This window comes from Gekko japonicus, unplaced genomic scaffold (genome assembly GCF_001447785.1).
Source record: "Gekko japonicus isolate JY-2015 unplaced genomic scaffold, Gekko_japonicus_V1.1 scaffold393, whole genome shotgun sequence".
Taxonomy (NCBI): domain Eukaryota; kingdom Metazoa; phylum Chordata; class Lepidosauria; order Squamata; family Gekkonidae; genus Gekko; species Gekko japonicus.
In genome coordinates, this window is record NW_015177017.1 from 576,909 (window position 1) to 588,717 (window position 11,809).

General features: G+C 47.7%; 1 protein-coding gene across 1 annotated transcript in view; it reads left to right on the top strand.

Moving 5' to 3' along the window:
• Nucleotides 1-3,304: 3,304 nt before the first annotated feature.
• The window catches only part of CCDC83 (coiled-coil domain containing 83), a 32,481-nt gene continuing 23,976 nt past the window's right edge, over nt 3,305-11,809 (top strand). Inside the window, exons 1-3 of the mRNA XM_015427730.1 lie at nt 3,305-3,430; nt 4,864-4,948; nt 8,018-8,186. Of these exons, the coding sequence (XP_015283216.1) occupies nt 3,318-3,430; nt 4,864-4,948; nt 8,018-8,186 (367 nt within the window). The 5' untranslated portion in view covers nt 3,305-3,317. The remainder of the gene's footprint in view (nt 3,431-4,863; nt 4,949-8,017; nt 8,187-11,809) is intronic.

Genomic DNA, 11,809 nt, shown 5'->3' on the forward strand with positions numbered 1-11,809 from the left:
GGGGTTGGGCCTTATGACACACTTCCGGTGATGTCAGGGGGTGTGGCATATGCTAATGAGTTATGCTAATGAGTTCCCCTAGCTCTTTTTCTACGAAACGACCCCTGGTGGCAATTGCAAGATATTTAACAGAGCCGAGGCTCTGGGGTCTTATCTTGCTCTTGCTGAAATCAGAAATAAAGTTGAGCTGATCACTAGACTTGAGCCTGCTCATCTAAGGAACCCAGTATTTAACACCTGTCGAAACTGATGTCAGTGCTTGTGGATCGACTTCAGCATACAGAAAAAGATCCCAGTTAAAACTCAGAGTCACTAAATGGCTTTAGCTAGGGTTGCTAGGCTCCAGGAGGCACTGGGAAATCTCCCACTATTATAATTGATCTCCGGATGACCGAGATGAATTCCCCTGGAGAAAATGGCTGCTTTGGAGGGTGGACTCTGTGGCACTGTATCCTGCTGAGGACTCGCCCCTTTCCAAACCCCACCCTCCTCAGGCTCCACCCCAAAAATCTCTAGGTATTTCCGAACCCAGAACTGGCAACCCTAAAAGTGACTCATCCATAACTTTCCGTTTGTAAAACTGGAGTCCCTGCCAGGAAAAGTACAGTGAAGATTGTACAGCATCTTTTTTGTTTTGAAAGTGTAACCCACTAAGGTCCTCAGATCTGCAGGGAGAGTGGGCAGGTTCAGTCGGTTTTGACAGCGGAACTCCCACCTATGGTTATTAAGAATGTGTAACTGCTGTTACTACACATGTACTTAAACACAGACATAAGAGAGGCAATACAACCAATGCACTTTAACATTTAAAATAAACTCTTTATATAAACAAAGCATGGTGGTTTTCATATAAATCCTCATTCACTCCTGGTTGGTTGCTATTACCAGGGGTCATTTCGTAGAAAAAGATCTAGGGGAACTCATTAGCATAACTCATTAGCATATGCCACACCCCCTGATATCAGGGGCCCGGCGATGGACCTGCAAGGCCAGCGGGAGTGCGAGGAGGGTGGGGAGAGGTGGGGAGGAAGGGCAGGGGTGGGGAGAGGTGGGGAGGAAGCAACTTACCCTCCCTCTTTTCCTGCCTCCTCCTGGCTGAATGAGGGCTGGAAGCGGGGCAGCCGGAAGCAGGGGGCGGGGCTTCGTCATGTGCCCCGCCCCCTGCACCTCACCCGGGGGAACTGCGTTCCCCCGCGTTCCCCTTCGAAATGACCTCTGGCTATTACTTCATAGCAATGAATCTTCAGGATATTACGGAGTACAGATATCTTCAGTATCCACAAGGATGAACAGAACAGAAAAAAATACTAAGCACATAGATAAGACATATAGTGTAGGTCCATATGTTGTAAGCTCACAGATACTGGAACAGCATACGAGGTTTCCAGGCTGTACTTGGGAGGCTGCAGCTCTTCTCAGTTGACTCCAGGATTTACCTGCAATAATTCAAGGCAGGCCTTAACACAACCAAGTCTATATAGGCCTCTCCCCAAGATGTTGCCTCTTTCTGGGCCAGGCCGAACTGCTCACTGCATTAACAAACAGAATACTAAGGAAGATATTTAAAAGGATCAATAACTATAAAATTACATATTTTCACAATCATGTGGTAAATGAAATTTTCTCTTACCAATAAGTAATTTCTGGAGACAGACTTTCCTTCAGTGAATCAGAATTTTTATTTGGTTACAGCCTGCAGGCAGGGTGTGCTACCCAGAGAATCCTGGGAACACACACTGAATTGGGTTCTGTGCTAGATATTTATCCTGTCCCTGAGTGGTGTGAAAAATAAGAAACGCCCTCTCCGCCTCCCAGAACTGAGAGTCAGGAGTTACAACTTCCAATCACCGACCGCCTAATCACTTCTGCTTTTTGTTAGACAAGCCCACTACTTTCCCAAAATGGGCATAATTCCTTTATGCCAAACATGGTATTAACTTTCTCTATTCTTTCCTAACCTTTCTTCATAACCCACAACGGCCCACCACAAGTATCTTGAGACAGGTTTTCTCGTAAATCGGGATGGTCTTCTTGTAAAGAATGGACTGGTCTTCTCGTAAAGCATGGACCTTTAGACCGCAAGATGTCCTATTTCAACAGGCCTGTCTTGGGCCATCATCTCTGCGACAGACTTGATTATCAGAGTCAAAAATGCCAGGTTCCTCATTTCTTTTAGGCTTGGTTAGCATATACACTAAGAATATAAAAATATGCAAGATTAAACATAATAGTTCCTTTGCAAAGCTTCTGCCTATCTTTATGTTTCAACTGCCCAACTGTTAATCATTCCACTGGATAGCCAGGTATCTTAGGTGCTTTTCCTGTCACCCAAATTGCTGATTGTAACCAGGTTCTTTAAGACTGCTACATTGACAGTTGTCTTGGCCACACTTCTGCTTTCTAATTAAGCCAGCCTCAGCATCTATTCTCAAGCAATATACTCTTAATTTCAATACACAGCCAACAGGCAAACTCAGTATAAGTTTTAAAGTAAAAAAAGATCCTTAATCTATGTGAAATAGTTCTGCCGCATGCTACTTCTGCTTTCTGCTAAATGTAGCGTTTTGCAAGGTGAGTGGAGATGTTTGTGCAAGCTGGCTTCTGCTATGTGTCTGACTTCCCCATTTCTAACTCCTCTTTAGCTCAGCTTCTTATTAAGCCTTAATCATTAATTGATTTCCAGCAATGCAATTTTAAAGCAATACTTTTAAAGAGTTTCTGACAGAAGTCTTTATTCAATTCATTTCTTACAATCATATGGAATTACTATTAAGTATCTTAATAGTCCCAAACCAACATTTAATAACTTCCCAAGAAGTAACTTCACCTTTGTTTGAAAGAATCTCTAATAATTACATTGGTTAACAGCATTTACCTGCAATAATTCAAGGCAGGCCTTAACACAGCAAAGTCTATATAGGCCTCTCCCCAAGATGTTGCCTCTTTCTGGGCCAGGCTGAACTGCTGGCTGCTGGGAATACCCAGCCTCCTTTAGGGAAGGCTACAAGCACTGAGCATGCTCATTAACTAAGTATAGAAGGGGGGAAAGGGAGTTAATTGCCACACCACCTATTGGCAAAAGCAGGCGTGCCTGATCCCTGTATGCTGTTAACAGCTACAAAACTGCATGGGTTACAAAAGCATTTTAAAAAAATCGTCATTCATTGCTGAAAAGGGATTCCTTTACTGGTGCTTAACAGGAGATCATGGTCTTTTACTCCGGATGCATCGATCAGGAATTGCAACACACAACATGTACTATTAAAGGGTCATTTCCATTTCTTCCAGTTCCATTTCGTGCGACAGAGCCGTAAGCCATGGTGAAAGACAAGAAGAAGAAACAAGACAAGAAGGAGAAGAAGAAGAAAAAGGCATCTCAGCAGCCCAAGGAAGTCCGAACGTATTTTCCAGAAGCTCTGTTGGAATATCAGTACGTATAACAGGAAGGAAATTCGGCATCTCAGTATGTTCCTGTCTGGTGGGCTGAAGAGAGGATCCTCTCCTCTTACTAGCCCTTTGTGGACAAAAGGATCTTTGCTGCCACCCTGCTGACCAAGGGTTGCCAACTCCAGGTTTGGAGATTCTTGGAGATTTGGGAGTTGGATCCTGGGCAGGGAATTAAGCAGTCCATCCTCCAAAGCAGACGTTTTCTCCAGGGGAACAGCTCTGTGCAGTCTGAAGATCAGTTGCAATTCTAAAAGAGCAGAGGTCCATCAGTGGCTGTTAGCCACAAGGTATAGATAGGAACTCTCAGGCTGGGGCAAGTGATGCCTGGTATTTTTGGCCACCGTGTGACAGAGTGTTGGACTGGATGGGCCATTGGCCTGATCCAGCATTGGCTTCTCTTATGTTCTTATGTCTGGAGCAAGGGATGCTCTGTATTCTTGGTGCTTGGGGGGGGGGGCAACAGGGGGAGGGCTTCTAGTGTCCTGGCCCCCCTGCAGGCCCTCCGGCCTCCTGGTGGCACCTGGTATTTTCGGCCACCGTGTGACAGAGTGTTGGACGGGATGGGCCTTTGGCCTGATCCAGAATTGACTTCTCTTATGTTATTATGTCTGGAGCAAGGGATGCTCTGTATTCTTGGTGCTTTGGGGGGGCAACAGTGGGAGGGCTTCAAGTGTTCTAGCCCCACTGCTGGACCTCCTGATGGCACCTGGTATTTTTGGCCACCGTGTGACAGAGTGTTGGACTGGATGGGCCACTGGCCTGATCCAACATTGGCTTCTCTGATGTTCTTGTGTGTGTGTGTGTGGGTGTGTACACACACACACACATACATATATACACACACATACACATAAGAACATCAGAGAAGCCAATGTTGGATCAGGCCATCTAGCACATTTACACATCACCTTCTTTCAGATCTCATGTACAATGGGTAACTGCAGATCCAGCCAGGGTTGCCAACTCTGTATTGGAAAATACCTGGAGGATTTGGGGGTGGAGCCTGAGGAGGGCGGGGTTTGGGGAGGGGAGGGACTTCAACAGGCATAATGCCACATAGACTCCACCTTCCAAAGCAGCCATTGCCTCCAGGGCAACTGATGTGTCGCCTGGAGATCAGGAGTAATTCCAGGAGAGTTCCAGACTCTGCTTGGAGGTTGGCAGCTCTTCCAGGAGCCTACAGTCTATGTCTTTCAGTCTGTTTTCAGCTGATGGTTGCGGTCACATTGCATGAAGCTGCCCTCCCACGATGCAGAGGACTGAGCGACATATAACAACTTTTGGACCCCTTGTAAATTCCATACTTATGTTATTTGCTTTCCACAAAAAAGGCTGGTAATTCCCCACGCAGTTTCTGTTTTCAGTAACCCTCAGTAGCTGTATGGTCACTCCTCCCATTTGCTTATTTCTCTGCAGAATTCAAATAAAAGAAGATGTCATCGATCAGCTTCTGCTTGAAATCAAGCGCTTGGAGGACATAAATGAGAGATGCCACGAAAGGGTAAGTGAACCAGCACCTCTGCTTAAAGCGACTACTGCTCGGTGGCTAAGGGGATGGACTTATGATCCGGAACATTCCCAGTTCATTAGGTAGCCTTAAGGCTCAATTACATGTGACGTTGGAGTCCCGTCAGGTTCATGCTGTTAAGTATGCAACACAACAACAAAGTAAGTAATAAGTGATTCAGCTTTATTCAAGAACGAGAACTTCCAAGATCACACAACATCTGACGACACACCACAAAACAACAGTGGAGCACAGCTCCTTTTAAACTCTCCCGGGCTGGGGTAGCCACGCCCTCTCATAGTTCACATCCAATCACATTGTAAAGATAACATCCAATCATTTGTCTCCCCTCCAGCACAGACTCTCACATTTCATTGGTTACATACATTGCTTCAGCCAGTGGTATTGTTTCAGATTAGAATCCGGCTGAGGTCTCAAGCTTAACTTAAGTTGAGATGGAGTGAATACACAACACATGCGTTGGACTAGTACCTGAAATCCTTGCTCTGCTACAGAACTCACTGGGTGACCTCGGGGCCCCTCCCTTCAGCCTCACCTACCTCACAGGGCTGTTGTGAGGATCAAATAGAGAAGGAAGAATCGTGTACGCCGCACTGGGATCCTTGGAGGAAGGGCGGGATACAAATGGACTAGATAGATAGCTAGAATGGGCCCCGGTTGGCTAGGACCAAGACTGATGTATAAATATTTTAAATAAATGGGTTACATTCTTCCCCTGAACATTCTTCCCCGGTACATTCTCCCCCTGTACTGTTTCCCCAGTCAATACGTCACCCCCCTTCCAGGCTCTTCTAAAGCCCAGTCATGGGGAAAGACAGGCAAATTGTAGCTTTCTGTCATTTCCCCCTATCTGGGCTTAAAGCAGTGCTGGGCAACTGTTTGCGGTTGAGGAAGTGACATGCAGCCGGGAGATTAAGTTTTGAAAAATAAAACAAAATAAAGCAAGAAGCACTGAAGCAGAGCCAGTTTGGTGTAGTGGTTAAGTGCGCGGACTCTAATCTGGGAGAACCAGGTTTGATTCCCCACTCCTCCACTTGCAGCTGCCGGATGACCTGGGGCAAGCCATAGTTCTGTCGGAGCTGTTCTCTCAAGGACAGTTCTGTGAAGAGCTCTCTCAGCCCCGCCTACCTCACAGGGTGTCTGTTGGGAGGAGGGGAAGGGAAAGGAGATTGTAAGATGCTCTGAGACTCCAATCTCATCAGATCTCAGAAGCTAGGCAGGGTCTGCCCAAGTTAGTCTTTGTCTGGGAAACCACCGAGGAAGACCAGGGTTGCTACGCAGAGGAAGGTAATGGCAAACCACCTCTGTTTCTCTCTTGCCTTGAAACCCCTACCGGGTCTCCATGAGTTGTTTGAGACGTGATGGCACTTAATTAGTATTAATTGCTAACCCAATCTCATCAGATCTCGGAAGCTTAGCAGGGTCGGCCCCGGTTAGCACTTGGATGGGAGACCCCCCCAAGGAAGTCCAGAGTGTTGTTACGCAGAAGCAAGCCATGGCAAACCACCTCTGTTCATCTCTTCCCTTGAAAATCCCATGAGGGCCCAACATAAGTCAGTTGTGACTTGATAGAAGAAGAAGAAGAAGAGATTGGATTAATAACCCGCCCTTCACTTGGAGTCTCAGAGCGGCTTACAAACTCCTTTCCCTTCCCCTCCCCACAACATACACCCTGTGAGGTGGGTGGGGCTGAGAGAGCTCTGACACAAACTGCTCTTTTTCAAGGACAGTTGTGCCAGAGCTTGTGACTGACCCAAGGTCACATCAGCAGGTGCAAGTGGAGGAGTGGGGGAATCAAACCCGGTTCTCCCAGATTAGAGTCCTTGCACTTAACCACTACACCAAACTGGCTCCACCAAACTGCAGGACCACCAGTGGGGCCAGGACACTAGAAGCCCTCCCACTGTTGCCCCCCCCCCCCAAGCACCGAGAATACGGAACATCTCTTGCCCCAGACTGAGAGTTCCTCTCTCTGCCTTGTGGCTAATAAGCCACTGATGGACCTCTGCTCCATACGTTTATCTAATTCCCTCTTGAAGCCGTCCATGCCTGCAGCCACCACCACCTCCTGTGGCAGTGAGTTCCATGGGTTAATCACTCTTTGTTACAATGAGGACATGGAGAGACCCACTGGGTTTTCATTACAGTTGCACCATACAGTTTCTTTATTATTTCGTAGGGTTTTGTTGAATTTGCTTCACAGTTTTCGTTAGCTGTCTTGAAGGTGGGAATGGAAAACACGGAACATGAAAAACTACTTTACACAGAGAGTGATTAAAATGTGGAATTCGCTGCCAGAGGATGTAGCGATGGCCACAGGAACAAACAGCTTGAAAAGGGGGATTAGACAGATTCATGGAGGATAAGTCTATCAGTGGCTACTAGCCATGGTGGCTGACGGGAACCTTCATGTTCAGAGGCACTAATCCTCTGAATCCCAGAGCTAGGAGGCAACATCGTGGGAAGGCCTCGGCCTCTATGCCCTGTTGTTGGCCATCCAGAGGAACTGGTGGTTGGCCACTGTGTGAGACAGGATGCTGGAGTAGAGGAACCAAATTGGCCTGATCCAGCAGGGCTCTTCTTAGGTTCTTATCAGGGGAAGACTTCGGCCTCTGTGCCCTGTTGATGGCCCTCCAGAGGAACTGGTTGGCCGTTGTGTGAGACAGGATGCTGGACTAGATGGACCACTGGTCTGATCCAGTAGGGCTCTTCTGACGTTCTTATCAGGGGAAGACTTCGGCCTCCATGCCGTGTTGTTGGCCCTCCAGAGGAACTGGTTGGCTGTTGTGTGAGGCAGGATGCTGGACTAGATGGACCACTGGTCTGATCCAGTAGGGCTCTTCTTAGGTTCTTATCAGGGGAAGGCCTCGGGCTCTATGCCCTGTTGATGGCCCTCCAGAGGAACTGGTTGGCCACTGTGTGAGACAGGATGCTGGACTAGATGGACCACTGGTCTGATCCAGCAGGGCCCTTCTTACGTTATTATGAGTCAAAATGAACAACAGGACAAGTCGAAGCGTTTGCGTCTCCTTTTCTTTTCAGAACCAGAACCTAAAGGCAGAACAGACTGGCCACCTCCGAGCACTTCTAACCACCCTGAAAGAGCAGGAGAAGGAACTGGAGAAACTTGAGGTTGTGACCAGGGATGATGTGGAGAAAGCCATGAAGGACAAATGGCAGTACATTAAGGACCAGGAAAAACTGATCAAAGGCAAGTCATGCATCAGGATATCTCAAGAAATATTGGTGTTTAGAGGAGGATATGGTGGGCATCAGATCTGCCCTTCCTTCCTTCCTTCCTTCCTTCCTTCCTATCGTGAAGAATGTACAAGACTTAACACACAATACATCTGAAACATAGGTGAAAGTGCTATGGAACAAGATAGAAAAATAGTAAAACAAAGTAGGTTGATGTTACGTAACTGAATATGATCTTCTACATGTAAAGCTGCATGTTAAGCACAGTAGTGACTCATCAAAAGTCCATGTCCATTTCTGACAATGTTAGCTGCTCTGATGATGACTCAGCCCTGCACCGTCTCAAGTACGAAGAGAGACAGAAAGAGAACAAAATAAATGGGGAAAGTTTGAAGAGATCTGCCCTGTCTTTAAAGTATTGGAAGCCAAAGTATATCCTCAGCTCTTACCTTATTCCAACAGCATAGGTACAAGATACTCACAATGCCTTGGAGACATCTTCAGAGCAGGAGTAGGAGCAATACTGAATATACTGAAATGCAGGTCATTTGCATGGGTGAGGTTGGAAGCCGGTCTTCTCCCAAATAGTTCCAAGCTAGTGACCAGGTCAGTAGATTACTGGTTAAAGATTAACCAGACGGAAGGTAGATTCCCAAAGAATTCATATGATGGAGCAGCATATAGACGGTTCATGACGGTTGCCCATAACAGAAACGGAATTGCCAGTGGTTCAGTCTGAGGAACCCAGTTTCATGCCTTTAACAGCTAAATGGCAGGGGGAAATGTATTGGGTATACCTCTTCTGCCTAAGTGGTGTAGTGGTTAAGTGCGCTGACTCTAATCTAGGAGAACCGGGTTTGATTCCCCCACTCCTCCTCTTGCACCTGCTGGATGACCTTGGGCAAGCCATAGTTCTGACAAGAGCTGTCCTTGAAAAAAGAGCAGTTTCTGTCAGAGTTCTCTCAGCCCCACCTCCCTCACAGGGTGTCTGTTGTGGGGAGGGGAAGGGAAATGAGTTTGTAAGCCGCTCTGAGACACCTTTGGGTCCGTGAAGGGCGGGGTGTAAATCCAATCTCTTTTTCTTCTTCTTCTCTAATTTCTCCAATAGCTACAGGGTAAGCATGATGTTTAAAAAGCCTGTACAGAATTAGTTCCCCATGTATATTTTTGAACTGTGAGTCAATAGAACAGTTTGCTGCGGCCATCTAACCTCCAGTCTGTAGAAAAGCGAGAAAGGCAGCCTCTAAGGAATGTAAATAAATATCCGCATGCCTTATTTTTAAAGGCTTTGAATGTTTCCTAGTATGAAAGCAGCACCAAAGAGTCATGCGTGAAACTTAAAGGGTTAAAAAGAAAGGTATAATAACAACAAAGACATCTGATGAGACCTTGTCAGTCTTGAGTGCGCAGTCTTAAAAGATTTTCCCTAACACGGAACTGTTCTAGTGGTCTTTCACAATACGTAGGAGGTGTTTTGAGCTTAGCATCGAGCGGTCAGCCAGATTTGCTGGACACACAGGGATTAGACAGAAGGCTGCCACATTCCAGAAAGCAGCCACAAATGAAAACACTGCCAATGAAATGACAGATGTGCACCGCACTGAATCAAATGCCGGCGTAGCTGGAGATTTTGTTCATCTCCCCCCCCCCCCAATGTTCCAGGCAGTCTATTTGGTTTTTTTTGTTTCTTTGTTTGTTGAAGCACCCTGCATCATTTCTTTCATCATTCACTCGCCATTTTGTTTTCATTAGAGGGTCAACGGAAACGTTTTTAAAGTGCAAGGCTGCTCGGGAGGATGGGCGGGAAGGAGCCTTCTTGGTGGTGGCATCATGATGACCGCCAGTTGTGGGAGCAAGGTGATCAGCGCTGTGAACAGCTGGCTTCTGCTTGAGCTATACAGAATCACTTTCCTCAGCCCACATCGAAGCTCGTCTTGGAGAGGAAAAAATATATTTGGCCTAAATGCAGTGAGGGTGCCTCCAGAGCAGCCTCACTGCTCTTTAAAAAAGTAGAGTCTGGCTCATGACGTATGTACGTTTTCAGAGCAGTAAACCTTTAATCTAGACTTTGGATTCTGTGCCCAACTTATGCACCCTTCTTTTTCATCTTCAGGGCTCTTTTTCTAGATAAAGCCCAGCAGGAACCCATTAGCATAATAGGCCACACCCAACAGCAGAAACTCATTAAAATATTAGGCCACACCCCTGACAGCACCGCTCATTGTCATATTATGCCACACCCCCATGTTACCAGAAGTGTGCTCATCTAGCCACACCCACCTTTTGCTTCTTATTCTGCTTACCTTGTTTGTTGTCAAAACCCAGGGCCTTTTTTGTAGCAGGAACTCCTTTGCATGTTAGGCCACACACCCCTAATGTAGCCAATCCTAATGAGTTTCTGCTGTTGGGTGTGGCCTGTTATGCTAATGAGTTCCTGCTAGGCGTGGCCAACTTGGAAGCCAGCCGGAACTCCGTTCCTGTGCGTCCCTGCCCAAAAATAGCCCTGGGTGTATTTATTCTGCAGCTACAATAAAAAACAACACTTTTCTAAATTGGGGGGGGGGCATCACTTGTGATGTGTGGGGTGTGGCACTATGTCACAGACACTGTGTCACAGAGACCTGTTGTTTTGCTTTATTTCTGTAGAGGGGTACGCACTTAGTGTGTGTGGGGGTAGTTGACCGTTATTTCTGGCGGGCAAATGCCGTGGGGTGATTGGGTCCCGATCTTTAGTGCCTTTGCTTGAACACAATATATCTGCAATCTCTGTGCTTTCACAACCAGTCGTAACAAAGCTCATATTCAGTATGGTATTCTTCAACGTCTTACTTTGGCACACTTCAGGTAGCTCTCTGCATAGGCGTAATCTTCGTGGGGGCGTCGGGGCTTCAGCCCCCACCGAAATTTTTAGGAAGGGGCTCAGCCTCCCCCGGGGGCAGGGCTCGGTTTGGGGGGGAGTTCGCCTCTCCGGTACTGTGCTCTGGGAGTGAGGCAGGCACATAACCAAGCCCCGCCCCCTGCAGCCCTCAGACAGCACCAGAAGCCAGAAGAAAGGTAAACTGCCTGCCTCTCGCCCCATTCCCAGTTTCATAGGGCTGCGTGGAGGCGCAGCGACCCGGCCTCCTGCCCCATCCCCGGCTTCCTCTGTCGCCCCTGCCTGCTTGCCCGCAGAGACGGACTGGCAGAGAGAGAAAGACCTCTGGAGCGCCCCCCCCCCACCTTTCTGTGCTTGCCTGCTGAGGCGGATGGGCAGGGAAAGGCCTGCAGAGGCGCCCCCCGCCATTCCCCGTTTGTGTATGAGTGCGTATGTGCCCCTCTGTAGGTTCTCTGTTTCCCATCTCTCTCTCTTTCTGTGTATGTCTCTCTGCCCCTCTATGTGTGTGTTTGTCTCTCTCTCTCTGCCCCATCTCTGTGTGTGTGTGTGTGTGTGTCTGTCCCTCTCTGTGCCGCGCGCGCTCTGTGTGTGTTTGCCCCTGTGTGTGTCTGTTTCTCTCTCTCTCTTTGCCCCTTCTGTGTGCTTGAGTCCCTGGCTGCCTGCCTTCAGCCGGGCCTGCAGGAGCAGGAAGCAGCACGTGCTGCTTCCTCTTTCAACCACCACTTCCACCAGCAAGGCAGGCAAGCTGGTGGGGTGGTATG